The sequence below is a fragment of the Fringilla coelebs genome (genome assembly GCF_963513975.1).
Source record: "Fringilla coelebs genome assembly, chromosome: 2".
NCBI lineage: Eukaryota > Metazoa > Chordata > Aves > Passeriformes > Fringillidae > Fringilla > Fringilla coelebs.
The window spans coordinates 102,641,426-102,664,929 of NC_140029.1; the positions used below are offsets into that span (position 1 = coordinate 102,641,426).

General features: G+C 41.1%; 1 protein-coding gene across 2 annotated transcripts in view; it reads right to left on the minus strand.

Annotated features, from left to right (window-relative positions):
* Nucleotides 1–818: 818 nt before the first annotated feature.
* JAM2 (junctional adhesion molecule 2) overlaps nucleotides 819–23,504 on the minus strand; it is a 43,466-nt gene continuing 20,780 nt past the window's right edge. Inside the window, exons 2-9 of one of the 2 annotated variants that reach the window (XM_084226387.1) lie at nucleotides 15,610–15,675; nucleotides 12,789–12,902; nucleotides 11,171–11,323; nucleotides 7,978–8,183; nucleotides 5,721–5,823; nucleotides 4,197–4,308; nucleotides 2,439–2,472; nucleotides 819–1,528 (exon numbers count right to left, since the gene is read on the minus strand). In XM_084226387.1, the coding sequence (XP_084082513.1) occupies nucleotides 1,496–1,528; nucleotides 2,439–2,472; nucleotides 4,197–4,308; nucleotides 5,721–5,823; nucleotides 7,978–8,183; nucleotides 11,171–11,323; nucleotides 12,789–12,902; nucleotides 15,610–15,675 (821 nt within the window). In that variant the 3' untranslated portion in view covers nucleotides 819–1,495. Of the gene's footprint in view, nucleotides 1,529–2,059; nucleotides 2,473–4,196; nucleotides 4,309–5,720; nucleotides 5,824–7,977; nucleotides 8,184–11,170; nucleotides 11,324–12,788; nucleotides 12,903–15,609; nucleotides 15,676–23,504 lie in introns of those variants that run through there. The other variant, XM_084226386.1, reaches the window with a different exon arrangement.

Genomic DNA, 23,504 nt, shown 5'->3' on the forward strand with positions numbered 1-23,504 from the left:
CAATCACCTTGTCAATGCTTGCTTAGAAAGTGATTCCTATGCTCTAATTCCAGTCCTTTAGTCCCATTATCCCAGCATTGGAAGAGCTAGGTGGTAGTATGTTCATCAGAACAACAGCTGAAATATTTATGTATATCCTGCAGCTCACTCAGGAATAAGGATTGAGTGGTTGCCTCTTGTTAAGTTTGTGTAGGTACAGTACATGTCAGGGGGGTTTCGATTGTCACAGATCATTTCCTAAGCCTAAAGAAGGCCTGAACCATGTGCAACAACATACTGATTGTTACCAAAAGGACCAGGTTGGTTTCAAGGGTAGTCACAGGATATGCAAAGTCTTTAAAATTCTCAAATGCTATTGTAATCATCCTGGAGGGGAAGGAAGGTGTTATACCCATGGGTTGGCTCTCTGAGGGTAAAAGGCAGCAGATGTAACTGTGGATAGTTTCCAGCAGATGGCTCCCAAAGGACAGTGGGGACACACACCAGACAGGCTCATGACCAGCCATTCTATCATATCACAAACCAGTACAACACAGAACAACACAGTGATAACCTTAGCCCAGGCCTAGAGCAAATGAATCAATATGGTGACCAGCAACTATTAAACCAATACAATGAAGGCTCATAACAAACTTGTTTTAACATGCTCTAGTCAGATCTGTTTTTATCTCAACCTTTTGAGTGCCACGTTGGGTGCCAAAAAGAACTGCCAGCAGCTCAGCCCCATGTGGCTGCTTGCTCACTGTCCCCACCCCAGCCCAGTGGGAGAACTGGAAAAAAAAAAAAGTAAAACTGGTGGGTTGAGAAAACAACAGTTTAATAATTGAAACAAAGTAAAATAAGATACTAATAATACTAATGATAATAAAAACAACAATAATACGAATTGCAGTGAAAAGGAGAGAGAGGAGCAAAGCCCAAGAAAGGCAAGTGATGCACAACAGTTTCTCACCACCCACAGACTGATGACCAGCCTGTTCCCCAGCAGCAGTTGGCTCCTCCTGGCCAACTTCCCCAGTTTAAATACTGGGTGTGATGTTCTGGCGTGGAGGCAGTCACTAAGCACCAAGCCTGTTTGAGTTCCAGAAATGTTTGGACAACGTGACAGGCACATGGTGGGATTCTTGGGGTGTCATGTGCAGGGCCAGGAGTTGGACATCATGATCCTGATGGGTCCCTTCCAACTCAGCTTATTCAATGATTCTGTGATTCTATGCATATCTCTTTGGACAACTCAGATCAGCTGTCCTAGCTGTGCCTTGTCCCTGCTTCTTTTGTACCTCCTCACTGGAACACCATGGGAATCTGAGGACTCCTTGACTTGGAGTAAGCACTACTCAGCAGCAACTAAAACATCAGTGTGTTATCAACTTTATTCTCACATGAAATCCAAAACACAGCTACTATGAAGAAAATTATCCCAGCTGAAACCAGGACATTGATACTTTTGTATAACAAGTAGTAATTTGATGTCCCTCACAGAGGCTGAAATCTTCTAAATAACAAAGGACTTGGTATGCTTGAAATCCTAAAGAAAACAAACAAGGTTACAATGAAAAATAGCTCAAAGATTTTAAGCAGGTTAATATTAGTGTACATTTCAGAAGAAAGGAAGGCACTGAGCATGACAAGAAATGTATCTGATGTGCTATTAGTAAATGTTCTTTTCTGAGATGGGAGGTCTACAAAATGCACTCTACACAGAAGTAGCAACCTATTCATAAATACAAACAGCTCTGTTCAGAACATCAGATTTTTAAGTGCATCAACAATGATAAACAGATACCATAGCTCTTCAAAGCTTTATCTTTCTCACTCAGAGCAAGCAGTTGGTTTCTTATATACATACTAGGTCAAGGATTAAGCTTATGCAATTTAGTATGGTTTGTTTTGATTAAGAAAATGGGTGGTGTTCAGGGATCTATTAAGGTTACATCAGTATTACTTATGCTACTTTAACTCCTCTCGTCCTTGAACTGTAGATAGTGATATTAAGTCACTCCTAGTTGAAGTTTTACTTAGAACTCTATTCCTTTTGCACCAATCTGAAAAGCTGGAAAGATGTATATGTAGTTAAAGCCCTTTGAGCTGACCCAGGGAGGTGAGGGTGGAAGTAGTAAATTCAGCTTCCATATTTAGTCAAGTATTTTGACCCACATTATTCTTAGAAGAGTTAGGCCCCAATCTTTCTCTCATTGCTGTCTTGGACTGTGTCTCAGTTAGTTAATCAATATGTACAAGAAGATGCAAAGTATGGAGCAAAGTGCTGCACCTGTGTTGCATTTAAGACCATGCAATAGGAAGCTGTAAATGCAGATAAAGTGTCGCCAGGTACAGGCACAGCAGAAGTGAGGAGTGTGTGTACATGTGGAAAGACATTACAGATCTAAGGAACTTTGAAGATATCTAAAACACACTAGTGAACACAAAAGACTTGCCTTTTCACTTGTAGATTGATAGTTTGTCTTCTTTCTGTTAACAGATCAGGAAAGGAATACAGGTTAAATAGTGACTTTTCTGGTGTTGGGTTTACCCCTTTGGAAGCCTTATATATGAATGCATTTTTCCAGATTTCCAGCAATCCTCAGGGATTTTTCCTCTCCTCTTAGAAAAAAACTTACAATAACAAATCCATTGAATGGTTTTAGGTATCAGTCATTATCTCATAAACCACTGCCAAACTCCTTCTTTAGCTTGTCTTTCCAAGTCTTCCAGTTACACTTTTTGTCTAGCTCATGGCCAGAATTAAAATAGCTTGAAGAATTCTGACTTGCTACTAAGAAATTTGAGTGAAATAAATCCATATCAAAGGAACAGACCAGGTACTGTCAGCAAGTTTCTACCAGTTATATTTTCACAAAACACTTCCTGAAATAACTTGTAGATACAGATATGAGAGCAGTTCAATTTGGTTCTGATTGTCTTTTGTCTAGTTTGAAGAGGAGACACATGAATAGCTGAGTTAGAAGTCTAAGCTGTAACTATGTAAAAAGACTCTGTGTATTTACCACAGCGATGTAATGATTCATTTTCTGACCAGCACACTGGTTTCGATTAAGGAAACCAGCTAGTGTGTAGGATCAGCTTTATCTCAGCATCAAGAAAGCTATTGCACAAAAATCATGTTAGAAAGGCTGTAAAAATCATTATAGTTACTAAATCATCTGAAATGTTAATGAGGTTTGCAGTGATTTATGTACTACTTGCATACTTACTGGGAAGAACTTTCCTCTGAAAAAGAAAGGAAAAAAAATAAGAATTAGCACAAGAACAGTTTTCCGTAGCTGTTTTAAAGTTCTTTGAAATAGTTATTTCTAGAATATTCAGCTCTTCAGTTTCTAGAAGGAGTTTCTGAACCAAATGTCTCTTTTGGTGTAGTGAGTTTAGGCAGAAGAAAGCTTAGGTTTCAAGAGTAAATGAAGCTCCAAGTGAACTCTAATGAGCAGCTCTGTAACCTCTGGTAATTTCAGGGAGCTGACCTTTTCAGACCCCAGTGTTTGACACCTATTGTTGCTGTGCTCAAGCCTATAGGTACCAGTGTAAAGGCTACAGAGAGGCTTGCTGGATGTCAAGCTTTATGCAGCAATCCCTAAAAGCAAACTTTTTCCATGACCCAGAGGAAGAAGACAGTTAATTTAGTTTCCCTTTCATCCGAACTTAGCTGGTCAGGCACTGTTGACTAAAACAGGTTTAAATTTATTTTGCCTTTCTTAGTCATTCCTTATCAAAACTAGGGTGGAGAGGTTCCAAGAACCAGAGTCAAGCTCATTGCTTTCTGTAGGTTGTTGTTTGCTAGCCTTAAGCAACTGCACAAACATCTCCATGTCATTTGCAAAGTACCTCTTGCAATAGATGTTGGCAGAATAAAAATGTCTGCACAAAATATTGCTGTTTTAATGCTCTCCAGCTTTAGTACCATGGAGTTAGAACCTTCATGGAAAGGAGGGCGTCATCAGAATCATAAAATCATGGAATGGTTTGGTAGGAAGGGACCTTAAAGATCATCTGGTTCCAACTCCCTGCCATAAGCAGGGACACCTTCCACTAGATCCAGTTGCTCAGGATTCCCTCCAACCTGTCCTTGAACACTTCTAGGGATGGGGCACCCACAGCTTCTCTGGGCAAGAGAGAGTGTCATGGAAACACTGCTAAATAAAGACATTTTTTGACTCAAGGAAGGAGTGATTTTATTCTACTTACTTGCAAAGTAGCCCTTTTTTTGGGCATAGAATACTCCAAGGCCACACAGCACCATCACCAGAGCCACAATTACTGCAGCCACAATGATACCGCTTACATTAAGGTCATCTGTAATTATAAAGCAGAAGTCCTATGTTCTAAATTGTAAAAATTTCCACTGGCTGGATTTTTCCCTAATTACCACAGAAATTTTTTGTATCTAGAGGTGGGCTTTGGCCCAAGATGCATAAGTTAATTAGTTAGATGTATTTAAGCAGTAAAAAAGCACTAATGTGCCACAGCCACTTTAACAGAAGTGCTTGGTATGCATTAACTACTTAGTTTGGGTCAAAAGTAAGGCAAGAATAAGAAGGACCAAGGGATACATATTCCTTATCATATCCACCTCAGATAAGTATTACCCAAGTCATATGTCTCTGAGGAAAAACATCTTGGAATTTTGTAAGGGTTAAAGCAAGTTTTTTCATATAGTTAATTTGCTTAGCACAACTGAAACAGCTGATGGCAATTGAGTTCCACTTCTAAAGAACTCTTCAAATAAGTTTTTTGAAATGCAGTGATTTTTACATTTTTAAATAGCAAGGCTTTAAAAATACAACACAGTGAAGCTGAGTTGCCTGAAGTTAAATTCTACAGCAGGCTATTGAAACATCTGGCAATTTTTATTTTTAAGGTGATGGCTTGACTTCAGCCATGACAAAGACCACACCCATATCCTGATATACTAAGAGCTTCAGACTATCATACATTTTAGGAAAACCAAAATTATCAAGAACCAGAAACATTTTCATAGGTTTTTGTTATGTTTCCAATTATTTGGATCCTAACTTTAAGCATATTTTAATATATGGTTGAGATTTTTACCCCAAAACCTAACAAATGTTTGTACAATTTAGGGTGACAGCAATTTAGGACTAAGTGCATATTTTCACCAAGTGATTGTATCTCAGTAGCTTGAGGAACATTTGCTCATAATCCATCAAGAATGCAGTAAAACCCATGACACAGCGATTTCCAGCTAAGTTCCATGAAAGCACCATATGGAACTTGGAAGTTCCATGTGCTGCTTTATGGAACACTTGGCCAGGATCTTCTCTGCAGTAGTTATCAGGATTTGTTACCACTTGCTTTCCTGTGATATCTGCAAGAACCAGTTGTATATTTTGCAAAAAACCCCCTCACACATTTTGGGTTATTACAGACTGTTACATTAAGATTTCCCATGAATGAATCCCAAAAGGGAGGCTTTATGTGAAGAAAACACCCCAGTGGACTGGCACACTCTTCTGTAAGCCTTCCACAAAAGCATTTGGAAATATTAAAGTTCTCATATGTCTGATGATTTTCTGTGAATTCAGTGTTTAGCAATCTAAATGCTAATTACGGTGGTAAGGAACTTGTTATTTCTCCTCCCTCCAAATGCCATAATCAAATAAAAATATTTAATTCAATCTAGTCTTAGATTCTTAGTTGTACCATGCAATGACATAAATCCTACTGCAAGACTGTTTAACACATACCAACTTGCATGCGCTTCACTGAGCATTTCTGAGATAATCCAATCCCATTGGAGGCTTCACAGAAATACTCTCCAGTGTCATTCTTTGTAACTGTATTAAACAGCTGTTAAGAGAGAGTCCAAAATCATTGTCAGAACAGGGGGAAAAAAAATCCTGTAGGATAAAAATTTTCACATGTCAGTGTAGATTTGTTTGTTTTAAACTAAATGAAACCCAAAAAACCCTGAGGGCAAGTAAGAAATTCTGATCAATTTCAACTTGTAACAGCTCCCTGGTCACATTCCCTGGTCCTTCAACTTCTGCTTGTTGCCTAAGAGGTTCCTTTAGATGGACATTTAACTCAGTGGAGTATATCTACAAGGAAGTTAATTTTCAGTGGACCAGAACTTTCCAATAATATCCACTTTTTTACATATGCTCTAATTTCAGAATACCTGAAAGCAAACAGTTTCTTCATTTTATCAAAACAACAACCCCATTAACTGATCCTTCAAAAAACTTTACACATTCTACTTACGATGCATTGTCAACTGAAATTTTTCACAAGTAAAGAGTTGGTAGGGTGGTTCTCAACCCTCCAAAAATGCACTTTGTCTTCTTCCAACAGAGAAATGCTGAACCGTACTATTTATCAAATACTACTACTGTAAAAATGAAAATGAAATGAAAATGAGACTGTGGCAGGACATCTCCCCCCACCACAGAAGAGCTTATCTGTTGCTTGTTAGTTGGTGCAATAACTCAGAGCATCTTGCTCTCACATGAGCCTCACATGAGCCTTGGTGAAGGAACTCAATCAGGACAGTTTATCTTGCAGTGAATATTTCATTGCCATGGGTTTGATGCTTTCAGCTGACAGTAAACATCTTGCTGTGGAAGCAGATATGGAAAGACAAGCTGGAATTTCTGACTGACATACACTTCACTTTACAAATTATAAAAGCTACACCGTATTTTCACAAAGCAGAAATGTTCTGCACATTCCCTGGAAATGTGTGGGGTCTCCCCCCCAAAGTCAGGACCCCATTTTGTGGTTCTTCTCCTGGGGGCTGAGTGTAAGGACAATGTGTATGCTATCAGCAATTCGGTGGTAAGTTACACTGACTCCTAACTGATACTATTTCCTTGCTAACTGTAATATAGGTACCTTAATGCCATGCACTCCTTTATGGTATCTACTAGTAGTTGTTTTATTTTACACTGTGTAATAGATAACTGTTTAAGGCTTCTTGTCTGTTACTTTCTGTTAATTCAATAAGTAACTCATTTTATAATAGACCAAACTGTCCACTCTTAAAAACTTGTGAGGCAGAGCGATTTAGGTGCAGGTCACCTAAGCAGAGCTGCTGCAAAAAGTCTAAGCCAAAGGCAGGGCTTTTCTAAAGCTCTCACTTGATCTGTAACAAAGAGATGGCTAGAAACTGACCTCATGTCAATTCCAGTATTTCTACTTTCCTAATTATTAGACTTGTTAACTGTTTCTTTTTAATGTATGCCATACTTTGATATTTTCAGAAGTGATTAGTAAATTTGAGTAGTCCACCTGATTTCCGTGATGAGCATTCAGAACATCTGAATGCTTAGTCATACTTCAGTTTCCATGTTTGATTTTGCACAAGAGTAGTGTTCTTGGAGCAACTCTTCTGAAAAATCTCAGCTCCCTAAGTAGCATCAAGTTCTTTTGAAGGATCAGCTAATGGGGGAAGAATGAGAGAGACAGCCAGCTCTGAAGGAAAACAGAACCCAATACCACAAACCACAAAAAACAAACTACAATTAAAATGAAGAACTAAGTTTACTTATAGTCCCAACTCATTCCCCCTGACTTCACAGGTGCTCAATGGGAACTTGTAAATGGCACTGGATTGCAGAGATTCTGTACTGCCCTGAGTGCTGCACTCCCCTTGAAGTGTATGAAGCTACTATACCAAATTTAAGGTTCTGTCAAATGTATCTTTGTTGCCATACCAAAACCTCATTGTCACCTGGCACTAGTTTACCAACTGACAAGGTAAAATTTGTCATGTATTTCTAGATTCTCAGTCTTGCACCTCACCCAGTTTGTGTGTATCATTCGATGTCTATGGCTTGTCACTGGTTTGAGGCAGAAACCACCTTCTACATTTCTCAGCACATTTCAGCATGACATTGACCTCCAACAACGACCTTGTGAATTTTTGGATTTAGACCCCTTTACTGAACAGTAAATTTGGTCTCCTTGATAGCTGTCTATGACAGAGTTGGTTATTACACTTACCAGAGTGCCAGACTTTTTATTCATGGTGTAAGTTATGTTTGCTGCTCTAGCAGTGCCTGTTCCTGTCTTCTCCAGCAAGGCAACACCATTCTTGTACCACTGGTACTCAGATGGAGGGGAGCCCTCAGTTTCCTTACAACTCATCTGCACGACCGTTCCCGTCATTGCGGAGCTGGGTACCTCACACACTGGAGTATTTGGAGCAACTGGACAGTGAAAGTGAACTTGTTACACATGTACTTATACTGTCCACACGTGTCAGAGTATGAAATAGTTCATGGCTCAAACATTGATATAAAGTTTTGCCCATTGTAACAAAAACTGTATAAAGAAGCTACAACCAAAGAAGCCTCCCTGAACATACCCGACTGGAACTTTGGACTGAAATTCAAAGTGCTGAGATTAAATAAAGTGAAAACTCATTCTTCAATCCCCTGAAACAAGAAAGTAAACAAGGAAAAGAACGTGAGTCAAACCCAGCAGCCACGCTAAGAATCATCTCGGGCTTGCTTTGGGGCGAGGGAGGCTGTAGCCTGTCACTGATGGTGGAGACAGGAATGTGACATATACACAGCGAGGTTCATGCAGCAACAGCCAGAGTTTATTGATGTGTACCCTCTTTGTGTGGGCTTTGAATTTCCTGTGCTTACAGATATTATTGGTCAAAGGTCTTAACTCTGCCCAGCTCACTGGCCAACAATATGGGTGCGTTCCTGGTTCAAAGGAATTGGCTGGGGTGCCCTTGTTGGAACTTGAATTCAGCCTATCAACTTAAAACCGGGGGATTTCTTTACTCCTTATTCTCTAACGAGCTAGGCTGGTCGAGTTGGTATCTGTTGTGGCCTAATTATCTGTGCAGCTATAGACCAGCTATAGCTGTCACAGTAGCCCACTGACCCATTTGTTGGGAGCAGGTTTGCACAGACCCCCCCCTAGCTGAGGTGGGGGAAGGAAGTTTTGGTGTGCTGTAACCCCCATCCTCCCTTACACAAACTGGCCATGGAACCCCCAGCCTTGGGAAGGCCAGACCCACGGGACATTCATGTGAGAGGCAGCTGAGGGGGTGCCTTAATCCATCAAAGGTCCCCTAAAGTGCTCCCCAGTGTCATTCCTGAAGCCTTTCACCACAGGACTGCATGTCATGCAACAAACCCAGAGTCTGCTGTAAGAGACAGTGGCAAACTCCCCCCTGCCCCCCAAGGGAGGTGCCTGGGTTTTCCTACCTAGCCTGAGTGTATATTAACCCATTGGATTCTATGCTTTTCTTCTTCACCACCAAGATCAGCTGGAGAGGATCAGTGAAACTCATCGGGATCCATGGAGGGGTGGTCTTTTCCTTATTCTGTCCCTGTTACTCTCTGTCCCTCACACCTATTTCTTATTTCTCTCTCTCTCTTTCTCTCATATATTTACTATTAAATAAACCCCATACTATTGTCACTGGCATTTGGTCTCGTTTGCACCTTGATTTGGGCAGGGGCATTTCTAAAAACTTTACTAATGGGATCCTGACAACATGACAGCAGGCTAACAGTCATTGTGAGGAGGTGAGCACTTGATAACTACTACATCAATGAAATGAAGTGTAGGAGAAGGGCTGGAAGGCACAACCCTGCTACTGAGAGCACAGTAAAATTTATGAGTTGCTAAAAATGAAAGAGGTGCGTACTGCCAGCCTCCCCCCACCATATGCTGTGTCATCCTCTCTCCAATCTGTTCACTTTCATCCAACCCCAGAGTTTTTCACTTTGTTTGTTGTATGCAACCTCTTGTTCACAGATAGAGATGGGATAACTTGGAATCTGTAGTCCAGCAATTGGCCCCTTCCCTACCCTAGTATTTAAAAACAGAATTGAGGAAGAGGAAAAAGAGTTTTTGTATTACAAGGAGTAAATTTTTGAGAAGTGAATGTCAGAAAGATTCACCGAGGCATCAGCAGTCATCATAGGCACTTTATAAACCCCAGTCTGAGGACCAAAACTAATTGGTTACTACATTCCAGTTTAAATTAAAAATGAACAATCCCCCACACAGATGCAGGAGAACTGTTTGTTCCTTCTCCTATGAAGATGAACATATCTTTTTTGATTCTTAATATGTGAATAGAAAAGAAGCTTAATTTTTTATTTCTTGGTACTTAACATTATATAGAAGAAAAATAATGGTGAAGAGGCATCCACAGAACATTAAAAGAACAACTGATACCTTAACTAGTATTGATTGTTTTTTCTTGGTTGATTTTAAGATAAAAAGATAAAGAAAACCAAATGGAATACTAATTTACATTAACTTTCAAAAAGGTTTGTAAGCAACACCTTCCGCCTCCCCACCCTTTCTCCTTTGGCTTCAAAGACTTCAACTTTAAATTAAGAAGCCACAATTAAAACAGGAAAGCTGTTGAGAGAGTAGAAAAAAGTGGGGTTACCTCATTGTTGATGCTAATCAGAAGTTCATGCATTTATCATCTTTTATGAAGAACATAGAAACTTTATGTACAAATTTTAATGATCAATTATTATTAGTTTTAATGGGACAAATATAGAATCTACAAAAGAAAGTATTTTGTTTTGTCCCTGTATGGGTAAAACAGGAAAACTATTGGCCTTTACCAATCATCCAGTGCAACAAATACCAAACCCAGTGTGAGAACAATATGCTCAGTATTCACTTTTCCATTGATTCCTTAACTGGGAAAGAAAACAAAGACCCACAAAGGTGCCCTCCCCAGTAGGCACCACCATCTCTTCTGTAAATAAAGTCCACTGATTGCCAGCTCTCTGGCTGTCATTGCACAAAAACTCTCTCCTTCCAAAACCAGGACGAGACTGTAGCATCTTGGAATGAACTTCTGCTTATGAATATTTGATAAGTGTTGACAGATGCTGACTTTCCAGTGCCAAACACCATGATCATCTTATCCAGATTCTCAGTCACTGAGCGGTTTCAGTTTAGAGAACTGAAACTCACTTTGATTTAATTAAAGCCTAGTTGTGTCCCTTTCTAATGCAAATGTGACTTTTGCCAAGCTGTTTTGTGATGTTGTAGAACGTTCATGTGCAAGTGTGTTTATAAACCCAGCCCGAAGAACACCCAAAAACCCAGCAGCCACACACTGAGTGGACAACCCAACCTTCAACATCCCAACCCCACATCATCCAGTTTCTTTAAAAAACCAAAGTAATAAAGTTTGTACCCAATACTGTGAGAGTAATAGTAGCCTCTCCCAGGTGTTGCCCCTCTTCACTCTTGGCACTGATTTCACAGCGGTAGGTCCCAGAATCCCTTCTAGTCACGTTCCTAATTCGGATACCTGTATTCAGCATCTCTGCTCGGCCTCGAAGATCACCTTCAGGGAGAACAGACAGAGAGGTTTCTGCCCTTTGCTTACAGAATCATAGAATCACAGAGTGGTTTGGATTGGAAGGGACCTTGAAGATCATCTTGTTCCATTCCCACTGCCATGGCCAGGGACACCTTCCACTAGACCAAGTTGTTCCCAGCCCCATCCAACCTGGTCTGGAACACTTCCAGGCAGGGGCAGCCACAGCTTCTCTGGGCAACTTGTGCCAGTGCCTCACCATCCTCACTGGGAAGAATTTCCTTTGTATGTTTCCTCTGAATATCTAACATAAATTTCCCCTCTTTCACACTGAAGCAAATATCTATGGCTCATTGGCTTATTCTGAAATCATGTACAATTTATTGATATTTTACATCATACTGTACATGAAACTATTGCTCATTTGTTCAGTGTTAGTTACCTATCAGCAAAGAGCAATATGTAATCCCCTTCTCAAAAGAGTATGAACCTTCCATTTAGTCCAAAAAGCCACCCTCAATTCACAAAACCTCCATCTGCCATACATTATTCACTTGGAAGATGGAATGCGTTTTTCTGCAGGTGTTTCAAGAAAATATGTATAGCAGTAGTGAGAGACATCCCTTTCCACTACAGACATGGCAATCACTAACTTACCTTAAAGAAAAAGTTGTGTGACCACAGCAGAATATTTGACATTTTAACATGGCAAGATAAACTGGATGGATTTAGCAAAAATACTGCCATCAGACTTCTAACAATAAAGAAGTTTTTTAAATTCTACAGCTTATTATGAAAGTTACATGCACACACAGAAGCATGAGTTCCAGTGTTTCTCTAAATGAAATATATGCAGCAAAAAAACAAGTTCATCAAGGTCAACACATCTGCAAGCTCTACAAACTAACAAAAATCTCTGCGCTTTTATTTTACTTCTCAGCCTTCATTTATTGTGTACAGTGTAACAGAGACTCATATGTTCTCCAACACACAAAGCTTAAGTAAGTCCTTTTCAAAACATACAAAGAGAAATTCTACTTCTGAAAAGAATACAAATAATTTATAATATACAGCTGAGTTTATATTTTATGTATATAAAAAATGCTGCATTATTCATATCTAAGCCTCCTGCTTTACAGGAGGCTTCAGAAACCTCTTTTTAGGATAGGAGTGCAGAGCCTGCAGTAGTTTAGGGGAGTTTACATCTACATATAATTTCATTGTTGAAAAATCCCAAGGAATCTGCAGTACCATTTTTCTTAGTCTTTAATTTTATTATATTTAACTTAATTAAAAGGTAACTAATAATTAATGCTTTTATAAAGAAATGTCTTTTTTTTCCCCAGAGAAGAATTCTCTTTCTCAAAATGACAGCCCTTCTATATGAACAGTCAAGAGCCTTCTTGTTCAGTCTTATTCTTGGTGTTGTTCCCCAAGAAAGAGTCAATAGCTAGAGAATGACATGTTAAACCATCCATTTGCAGTACTGTACCTGTAAATTCACTATTGTAGTAGACAAATGAGACTCCTTGAGATTGGATTTTCTTCCACTCTATTCTTAAACTCATCCCTTTCGAAAATTTGTGTTTGCAACTAAGAATAGCCTCTAGAGGGAAGGAAAAAAAAAAGACAAAAGGGAAAATTAGAGATTTTAGTATTGTGTTGGTATACATTCAGGATCCATGAAATTCATGTTCCTCCTTCAAAAGAACTTGTACAGTCAGCAATGGCCAGATCTACTTCTCAAAGTGATGCTTCTCCAGATTTACACAAACACAGTGGGGAAAAAGAAAACAGTAATTTTCTTGTACTTCAGTGGCTTTTAGGTCAAACTACAGATGCTGGGGATTCCCATGCTGAAAACAGTTTATTACTTTCCCCATCTAATATGGGAATATCTCCTTTATCAATTACATTCTTTATTACTACCCTCATTTTAGTTTAAACATTTCTGAGCAGATCACCCCTAAAAAAAGGGGGCTCTGACCCTGTTACAAACATATATTTTGAATTACCATTCTGAATTCAGTATCAATAGCTTTTCTGTTTAAATGTATAACTTAAAGGAGATGAAAAATATTCCAGTAAGATGGTTAAAGAAACAAATGCAATATAGACCTTGCTACCTGTAAGCTACTAATTTTCTAATACAGGCCACAAAATCCAGAGCAAAAGCCTTTATAGTTTTGACAAGGCCTGTCTAGCTTTCATAGTGCCAACATGCACTGCTCAAACACAATCAACCATCATCCTCCTTTCCAGTCTAAACAAATGAGGCTGGAAGGTAATTAGGAGCTACAGACAGATCTACTCCCTTGCCTTTCAGAATCTGATTTCCTAGGTCTGCTCTGAAAAGAAACAAAAACCCAGACTGGTAGCCTTGGTGATACCTCACAGGGGAAAAAAATATCCAGACTTGAAAGAAAAATTGAGGCAGGAGGGCATTCCTTGCCAGAAACATGTTACACGTGCACTGGCTGCTTTGAAAAACATACTGTGCACTCAGGAAGTCTGAGGTTCCTGACTTCAGGTTGAGTGTATGGGTGGAGGCTTCCTGAATCTTAAGATTTGCTAGTTTCCTTCCCATTTTGTTTTTGTATGCTTCTAACAAAGAAAAACCATCATTCAAGCTCAGCTTGCTTCTGCTACTGGCCTTGTGACAGCTGGCTAGTCAAATGAGCTGGTCTCTATTAGCTGACACAGAGACAGCTCAGCTGAAGTGTTCTCAGCTGAACAAGTCACCTCTGTCTCAAATGAGCGTGCCACATGTTTTTGTTTCAGAAAAAAACCCCTAGCACTGATGCCCACCCACTAATCTTATTCAGAGAAAAGGAATGGATAGAAGAAAGGGAGTGTGCACAGAACAGAGACAACATAATGAAATTGTCCTTAGTTATAGCTCCCCTCTCTTGCTTTTTCCCATAATAATGGAGTCAGGAGAGGTATCTTCCAGACTTGCATTAAGGTAGGTCCACAGGATACTGTGCATCAGCACTGGTACTGCTAGGCCTGCAAAAGCCCTCTGGAATCTTGGAGGAATCTGCACAATATTTAATTTGGATTTACATCTGGTCTGGAGGCTATCATTGGTGATAGAATTATAGAACATCTCAAGTTGGAAGGAATGCCAAGAATCAGTGACCCCAACTCCCTGCTCCTTCCAGAACTACCTAAAACAAAACCATGACTAGCAGCGTCACCTAGATGCTCCTTGAGCTCTGTCTGGCTTGGTACCATGACCACTCCCCTGGGAACCCTGTCCCAGTGCCTGACCATCCTCCTCTACAGTAAGAGGAGTCAGAGGAGAAAAGGAGAATGCATTTCAGACCAGCTGCACTCAGTGGAGTAATTGTCTATCGGCCCTACCATCCCTTGGTGCTGCTACACATTGAGAATTTGGCTTTGCATCTGGGCTGTGCTAAACTGGTTCCATCCAATGTACCAATAACAAAAGAAAAAAATGCAAGCCATATTCCATATAAAAAGACAGAACCTAATCAAGCTTTAATATTAGCTGAAGCATTTCTCTCTGCTTTTGCCTGCCTTGAGCTCTAAATGCATTCTGTCAAGAGAAGCATACTTAACAGAAGTCCAGATGACAATTTTAGAGACCTCTAAAATATTTGATGATTACCTCAAGAAGCTGAATAAGGTTTAAAGCTCAGAGAACAGTTTTTTTGATCCCAAATTCCCACCTCTCTCCACTCAGACCAAATTCAAAAAACAAACCCACATAACAAACCTCACACTACAGTACTCCCCTTTCTCATCTACCCAGCAAATAGGTTTTCCTCTTTTCCTCTGCAAGTTCTCCACCTCAATATTAGAAGTAATTTGCTATTTTATATATGACACATATGTAAATACATATATAACTATGTAAATAGCCATTACAGCTACTGACAAGTAAAAATAGCCATTCAATTATTGTTACTTACAATTAACTAACACATCTGTCCTTTCTAGTCCTTCACTTTTCTGTCTTGTAAGATATTTAATGTTTCTCCTTTCCATCAGCTCCCATAATATTGTGTGGAAGGAAACCAGGCAGAAGTTACAGGACTGACAAACAAGTCATAGAACCACAGAACAGGTGAGGTTGAAAAGGATCTCTGGGGAGCACCTGGGTCAACCCCACCTCGAGTAAGAGAAAATGGGAACAAGATCAAGATAAGGCAGAATCAGTGGGGGAGAGTAGGCACAAGACCCCTCAGGATGGAGGAAGAAAACCTCAACAACTGCACAGCTTCTGTACACAGTTTGCATGTATTGTGTATATATTAAAAATTATCACAACAATGCCCAAACTGTACCTTTAAACTCCTCTGCTTTTACATTTTTGTTATCTGTTTCAATGGAGATTCCAGACACATCAGGATCTGCAAGGGGACAGCAAAAAAAGACAATTCAGCAATAAACATTTGTGATTTCACACAAACCACATTGCTTGTGCTTTGGCAGCTACAGGCAACATTTTTGAGACCTCCTCACACTGTACAAGTTAGACATTGCCTATGAGAAAGAGTACAAACTAAGAGCTAGACCAGGGCTGGCCTTGAACGGTTCATCTTTTTTGTCCAGGTTCTGGCATCTGTAAAAAATAAGTAATTATTTTTTACAATAGCATAATGATATTAACATGTTAGAAGTTCTATATAAACAGTAAACATTTTATGCTATGGCAATGTCTGTTTATAACTGGGGAGACATCTATTAATCCGTAAGTGTATTTTCCATGACATTCTTCTTACAAGGTATGCATATTCTCTGAAGAATACCACTTACAGATTCTACAGGGTAAAAAATATGTACAGTAATTGGCAATTATCTCAAATTCTTCTTGAAATGGTGTTCCAGATTGCAAGGCAAGATGTATTCTATTGCCATCTCTATGGCAGTTGTCTGGTGTCAAGTGGGCAATGCTCCTTATCTCTCTTCCTGAGTGAACATAATCAACAGGGGACATCAGCTGATAAGGGGCTATTGAATGTCACCACATGACTGATAAGAACTATAACATCCCATTGTGAGATGCTCCGCCCAGAGGGAGGAGCCAAGCATTCCTACCCAGATATAATCTGGAGATTCTGACACACCAGCACGGCTCTTCTCCACTGGACTCCCCAGAGGAACAGCAGCTGCTGCTACTTCCATGGATCTGTGGAGGAAGAATTCACCCCTTTCCTACAGGATCCCCTGCTCCAACAGAACCACGCCTGACACTCCAGGAGGACTGCAGCCCCTTTTCCAACTGGACTGCTACCAACACCCTGACCCACAGGGTGTCAGGTTGAGTTCTGACTTTGTCAGTGTTGTTCTAGTGTATTGCATTGTTTTATTTTATCATTTTATTTTTTTCCTTCCCTATTAAAGAACTGTTATTTCCTGCTCCCATATTTTTTGCCTGAGAGCCCCTTAATTTAAAATTCATACCAATTGGGAGGGGTGGGGAGGGTTTGCATTCTCCATTTCAGGGGAGGTTCCTGTCTCCTTTAGCAGGCACCTGTCTTTCCAAACCAAGACACATTGGAAGGAAGATAATCAAGATTTATCTAGTTCTAACTCAAAGAAAGAAAAAATCCCCATACATTCTTGGATGTCTCGTTGGATTCCACTAAGGGGGAACTGCATGGGGTTCTTCTAAAACAGGTGACTGAGGATGGAATTGTGTGAAACAAGGCAAGTAGTCTATCTGAGAACCATTTATTGGTAGTGAAAAGGATGTTGCCCTACTCAGGAAGAATAGAAAAGACAGAAAATGAACAAGGAGAAGGAAAAAGAATGGGAGGGAGGGGGGAGGTGACTGAGAGAAAAAATGGGCGTTACCAGAAGAACCTTAGAGTGGGCTGTTGATGTCCAGCTGGCAGGTGGCGTGGGCACACGTCCCACTGGGAGAAGCCTTTGCAGGTCCTGGAGCAAAGGCACAGCTCCTGCAGTGCGCACTCGGGCAGGAGGTGCAGAGCCTGGGGCAGCGCCATGGCGCAGACCGTGGCAACAGGCTAGGTCAGGGACGCAGAGCTGGAAGCAGGTGGCTCGGGCAGGAACAAGGCAGGCAGGAGATGAAGCAGGCAGGGCATGGGGCAGGAAGGCAGGTAGGCAGGAGAGGTGATAGCTGGAGCACGTGAGGGAGATGCGGCGGTAGGGCTGGACACAGGAAATGGTCGGCAAGTGTCCAGCCAGGGAGGGGGACAGCGAGAGAGCGAGGGCAAGCAAGGCCAGCAAAGGCAAAAATGGGGGCAAAAGAACCAGCTAGTCAGGGCTAAATGACAAAAAGCTCTGAATCTGACACAGTTACTTTTACACCCCTGCTCCTCCCAAGGTCTGCAATGCCGAGAGGAGATCACTGGCCCAGTCCAGCACGGCAGTGCAGCCATCGTCCTTTCACCATCTGACTGGAGAACCCCCCTGGAGGTCAGTGTCCTCAGAGGTCTCCTACTGCCTGGGGGATGGTTGCCAGGAAAAGTCTCCTGACAGACAGGGCTTTCCATCTTCTCCTAGCTGCCTCCTGCTGATGGTAAAAGATTTTAAAATCATGGAAAATTCAGGGCGTTAGAAAGAAAGTTAGGCTTAGTAGGCCCTGGGAAAATGTTAAGGGTAGGCCCTAGGAAATGTTAGGCCTTGTGTTTGCTAGAGCATGTGAAACTGCACCTGTGTAATCAGTACATGATAAATGATATGATTGTTAGATGTGATGATTGCTTAATAATTAGATGTACTTATTGTTTAATCATAAATAGAGTCATGAGAAACTATGTTTGAGGGTTTCAGGGAGATCATGAGAAATCCATGCTTGGATGAAATCAATTTATACAACAGAACAATGTAAGTTTAATAATTAATATGTAAGTTAAATAATGACAGAATACAAAACATGTTCAGCTCAAAACCATGTCGAAGTCAGATTTGGGTCTGTACCCCTGACACCCAGAGCACTTCAATAAAAGCACCTGCATATAATCATTCCATAATTACATGTTCCTGAACTCTAACACTGCAAGTAGCACTTGTACAGTGGCTCCCCCCCCCCCCAATAACACTGATAATTTCAAACAATATTGAGACAGAACTCAAAATTAAATTGGTTCCTCACACTCATGTATTGAGAACACTGAAATTCCAGGAAGAACAAGTGAAATAACCACTAGATCTACATCAACCCCCACCCAGCTACCAGGAGCTGGGCACAGGTATTACAATTAATCCACGTCAGGCTAGCAAGTGCTTAACAACAACTGAACACAGTTCTTTACACAGGTCTACTTTTTTTGTTTTTTCTCAGAAGCATCTCAGGTTCTCTTGGTTTAGCACTAGTTTTGAAGACAGCACAGACACTTCTAATACAGTCTATTTCCTCCGTCTGCATCAGCCAACTGAACAATTGCTAGTGGATGTGGACAAGAACTGAGAACCTGTTTCCATCAATGTTTAGAAACTTGACTTGGTTAAAAACAATCTTTTTTTGACTGATAGAAACTAGGAAAATAGCAAAATTAGATGTTCTTAAGCACACGGACCTCTTTTGTCCATCCCTAAATAATTTCTGCTTAATTAAAAAGAGTTGCACACACCCTAGCAGATGAATATTTAGTCTTGACCTGAAGACACAAACAAATCAACAATTTCTTGATTCTTATGGCTGTCTTTTAACAGTTGATTACTTTTGTTGAAGTTAGTGCCTCACTTCTGCCTTGAGTGAGTCCATTTGTGCTTTTGGTGCTCAAAGTTTTGTTTGAATCATCATAGAATCTCAGAATGGTTTGTATTGGAAGGGATCTTTAAAGGTCATCTAGTTCAAGCTCCCTGCAAATGAGCAGGAACATCTTCAACACGAGTAGGTTTCTCAGAGCCCTGTCCAGCCTGACCTTGAATGTTTCCAGGGATGGGGCATCCACTCTGTCTTTGGGTAATGTGTGTCAGTGTTTCACCACTCTCACTGTAAAACCTTTCCTCCTTCTATCTAGTCTGAATCAACCCTCTTTTAGTTAAAGCCATTAACCTTTGTCCTAACCCACAAGAGGCCCTACTAAAAAGTTTGTCCACATCTTTCTTGTAACTCCACTGTAAGTACTGAAAGGCTGCAGTAAGGTGTTCCCAGAGCCTTCTCTTTCACAGGGTGAACAACCCAAATTTTCTCAGACTATTTTCACAGGAGGCATGCCATATCCCCATGATCATTTTAGTGGCCCTCTGGACTGGCTCCAACAGGTCCATGTGCTTTCTCTGCTGGGAGCCCAGAGCTGGATGCAGTACTTCAGGTGGGGTCTCACCAGAGTGAGGGATGGAATCCCCTCCCTGCCCTGCTTCCCACGGGGCTCTGGATGAGCCCAGCACACGGAGGGTTCCTGGGCTCCCAGTGCACATGGCCAGGGCATGTCCAGCCTCTCACCCACCAGCACCCCCAGGTCCTTCTTGTAGGGCTGCTCTGTTCATCCCCCAGCCTGGACTGATGTTAGGGCTTGGCCTGACCCAGGTGGAGCACCTGGAATTCAGTCTTTTTAAACCTCATGACATTCCCATGGGCCACTTCTTGAGCTAGTCCAGGTCCCTCTGGATGACAATCAAATCCTTCAAGTGTGGCAAGAGCACCACTCATCTTGGTGTCATCAGCAAATCTGCCAAGGGTGCACTCAATCCCTTTGTCTATGTCAGTAATGAAGACATTAAACAGTACTGATCCCATACACCAGAGTACCCCATCATAGTTTTCTTCTCAATTAAAGATCCTTCCTTATGGTTTAAGTCTGACACAACAGAGGGAATTCTTCAGTCATTCTGTTCCTATGGCCTTTTTCCTCCTTAATTTTCTAGAGTTTTTTCAGCATCCTTTAAAAATACAAATTACAGTTCTACAGGTATCTATAACCACTGCCTCAGAGTCATGGAGTAACACTCAGAAATGGTATCTGAGGCCCTGGCACTAGCAAGAGTTCAGTTATTCATTCACTTTATATTGTGGTGGGTTGACCTTGGGTGGCTGCTGGACACCCACACAGCTCCTCCTCCTCAACATGACCAGGGAGAAAATAAGATTAAAAAGCTCATGGGTCAATAGAAAGACAGGGAATCAGGGAGTTTAGTTAGCAGTTATCATCACAGGCAGAACAGACTAAATTTAGGAAAAAAAATTAAGTTTACTGCCAGTTTAAAACAGAGTAAATGCAGTAGTTGTGGGAATGTGCTCTTCTCTGCTGCTCCTCCTCTGCATGCTCTCCCCTACTCCAGTATGGGCTGCTTTCTATAGGTCACAGTTACTGCCAGGAGCCTGCTCCAACATGGATTCTCTGTGGTGCTTTCTCCCTATCTCACATCTCCTTCCAAATACATGTCCAACAATTCCTGTGGCTAAAAGAACACAGCCTCACCTGACAGTGTAAAGTGAATTTTCATGTGTGCACATTACCAAAATATCCAAATTGTGTGTAGCTATCCTGTCTGTAATATGTTTCAATTTTATCCACTTTCTGTTACCCCAAAATTTATAATCAGAAGTTTATAATATGAAATAAAAAAGACATGAAGAATCTAGCAATGACATTTATGTACTCTGAGGATAGTGAAATAGCAAAAAATTATTTGCACTACAAATAGCACTTAGAAATTTTTTCCATCCCTCCAAGAAAGCTTTCCTACTGAACTTTAAAGAAAGAAATTTAAAAATCCTCTGTATAAGCCCCCTGACACCCTGTTGAAACTGGAGGAGGAAACCATTTCTCCAGCTCCTCCCAAAGCAACCATTTCTCCTGCAAGTCCATACACAGCCCAGCTCCTTTTTTTGTTCAGGCTAGGTCTAGAAAAGCCTGGAATCAGCAAGTAATTTTCTTTTTAACCTATTAGGCCCTATCTAGATTTATGGGAAAAATGACTTTTACCCAAACCATATTTCTAGAACAATCTCCCCCTTGCCCCCTCTTCCCCCGTATTCTAGACGCCAATAGTTAACAAATCACATTTATCTATTGAAATAACATCTTCCTTCATGATGGGGAGAAGCATTTTATTCTGAGACTGACAACAGCTAATGCTTGATAACACTTCAAAAGGAAGCCTTTCTAGGTGTCCAATGTGTGGATAAAACCATTTATAAATTATTGTCTCATCAGCCTCTTCTGTCTGGACACAAAACAGCTCTAGTACATGCAATTCACCACTGTATTACATTCTCTGTTTCATGGGCCTGGAAATTTCTCTCCTTCTCATTAATACAGGTGTCATGCAGCTCACTGCCATGATCAAAATATTCACAGAATATGAAGCCACAAAAGGAAAACACATTTTATGACTTCTGGGGCAGGACCATGGTATTTACCTTCCGCTATGGAAGTCATTACAGAATTACTTTGAATGTTTTTTAGTGGGAGCTTGCAATTGCAGAAAGTCCATATTTAGCCTTACATCAAGGGATTTATAGAATACATGAAGATTCTATTACACAATACAATTAAGGAGAAAATATGAGAAAGAGGGGGAGATAGGGAGAGAAAGAAGTTCAAGGTACACACAGCCCTCCTCCTCACACACACAAACCACACAAATACATGACCTTTTTTAAGAAGCTGTAAAGTTCAAGCAGTAATGTAAGGTGGTGCAGAGACAGCTGACTATATTAAAACCATTATATATTCTGATCAGGCAGAAAAACAGAAGAGGTCCTTAAAGCTAGAGCATCTCTTTCCTTAGACATCCTTTGAGAAATGTCTGTGCCAAATATTCAGAATCCAAGTCTCCAGCTTTGGCTTTTAATTCACCATATAAAGAGCAATAGTGAAAAGATGACATATTACTGTACCAGTAAACCTTTTATTCAGGCTGCTTTTTAAAGACCAGCAAAGAAAAAAAAAGAAAAAAAGCTGCTTTTACGTGTCAGTAGCTATGTTTGTTTAGAAGTAAACTCCAAAAAACCACACTTTCCATTTGATAAACACTCACAGCTGTAAACTGAAACTACTAGCTAGACGAATCATTAAGGAAAAACATATAAGTCAAATCAAATCAAAAGAAATAGTGTGCCTCGAAGAAATTACATGAGAACATAATCAAAACAAACTTATAAGGACAAGAGAAAAAACAGTCTTGCATTTGTTTTGCCAAGTTCTAAACAACAGGTGGTCTAAAGGAAAGTTTAACAAAGGGTTTCTGAGGATACTGTAAATTTAGGAAGTCCAGCATCTCAAGAATAAAGCCAATTCTATTACTGAAGTCCCTGAAAGAGAATAGGAAACCGGACATCTGTTTGGTGTTACCATCCTTCAGACGTGACCACTTCAGGATAAAGCCTCAGCTACAGAATTAGGTGCTGATGCAAACTTCTCAGCCATGAAACTACCTACCACAAGGCACTCAAATGATACCTGGACTTTTGCCATTGTCACATCATTTAAGCACACCTGTTTTGGCTCCCTTTTTGCCATACTTCACAGAATTCACAGAATGACTAGGTTGGAAGAGACCTTCAAGATCATCGAGTCCAACCCATGCCCCAACACCTCACCTAAACCATGGCACTGAGTGCCACATCCAGTCTTTTCTTCCAAACACATCCAGGGATGGTGACTCCACCACTTCCTGGGGTAGGCCATTCCAGTACTTCATCACTCTTTCTGTGAAAAGCTCTTTCCTAATATCCAACCTATATTTCCTTTTACGCGGCTTGAGACTGTGACCTCTCATTCTGGCAGTTGCTGCCTGGATAAAGAGACCAACCCCCACCTGGCTCCAGCCACCTTTCAGGAAGTTGTAGAGAGCGATAAGGTCACCCCTGAGTCTCCTTTTCTCCAGGCTGAGCACCCCCAGCTCCCTCAGTCATTCCCCACTGGGTTTGTGTTCCCAGCCCCTCTCCAGCCTCGCTGCCTCCTCTGGATGTGCTCCAGCGTCTCAAGGTCCTTCCCAAACTGAGTGGCCAGAGCTGGACACAGCACCCAAGGTGTGCCCCCACCTGTGCCAGGTACAGGGGAAGAACGAGCTCCCTGCTCCTGCTGGCCACGCTGTTCCTGGCACAGGCCAGGAGCCATTGGCCTCCTTGGCCCCCAGGGCTCACTGCTGGCTCATGCTCATGTCAGCCAGCACCCCCAGGTCCCTTTCTGCTGGGCACTGTCCAGCCACTCTGTCCCCAGCCTGTAGTGCTGCAGGGGGTTATTGTGGCCAAAATGCAGGACTCGGCACTTGGACTTATTAAACTCCATCCCACTGGACTCTGCCCATCCATCCAGTC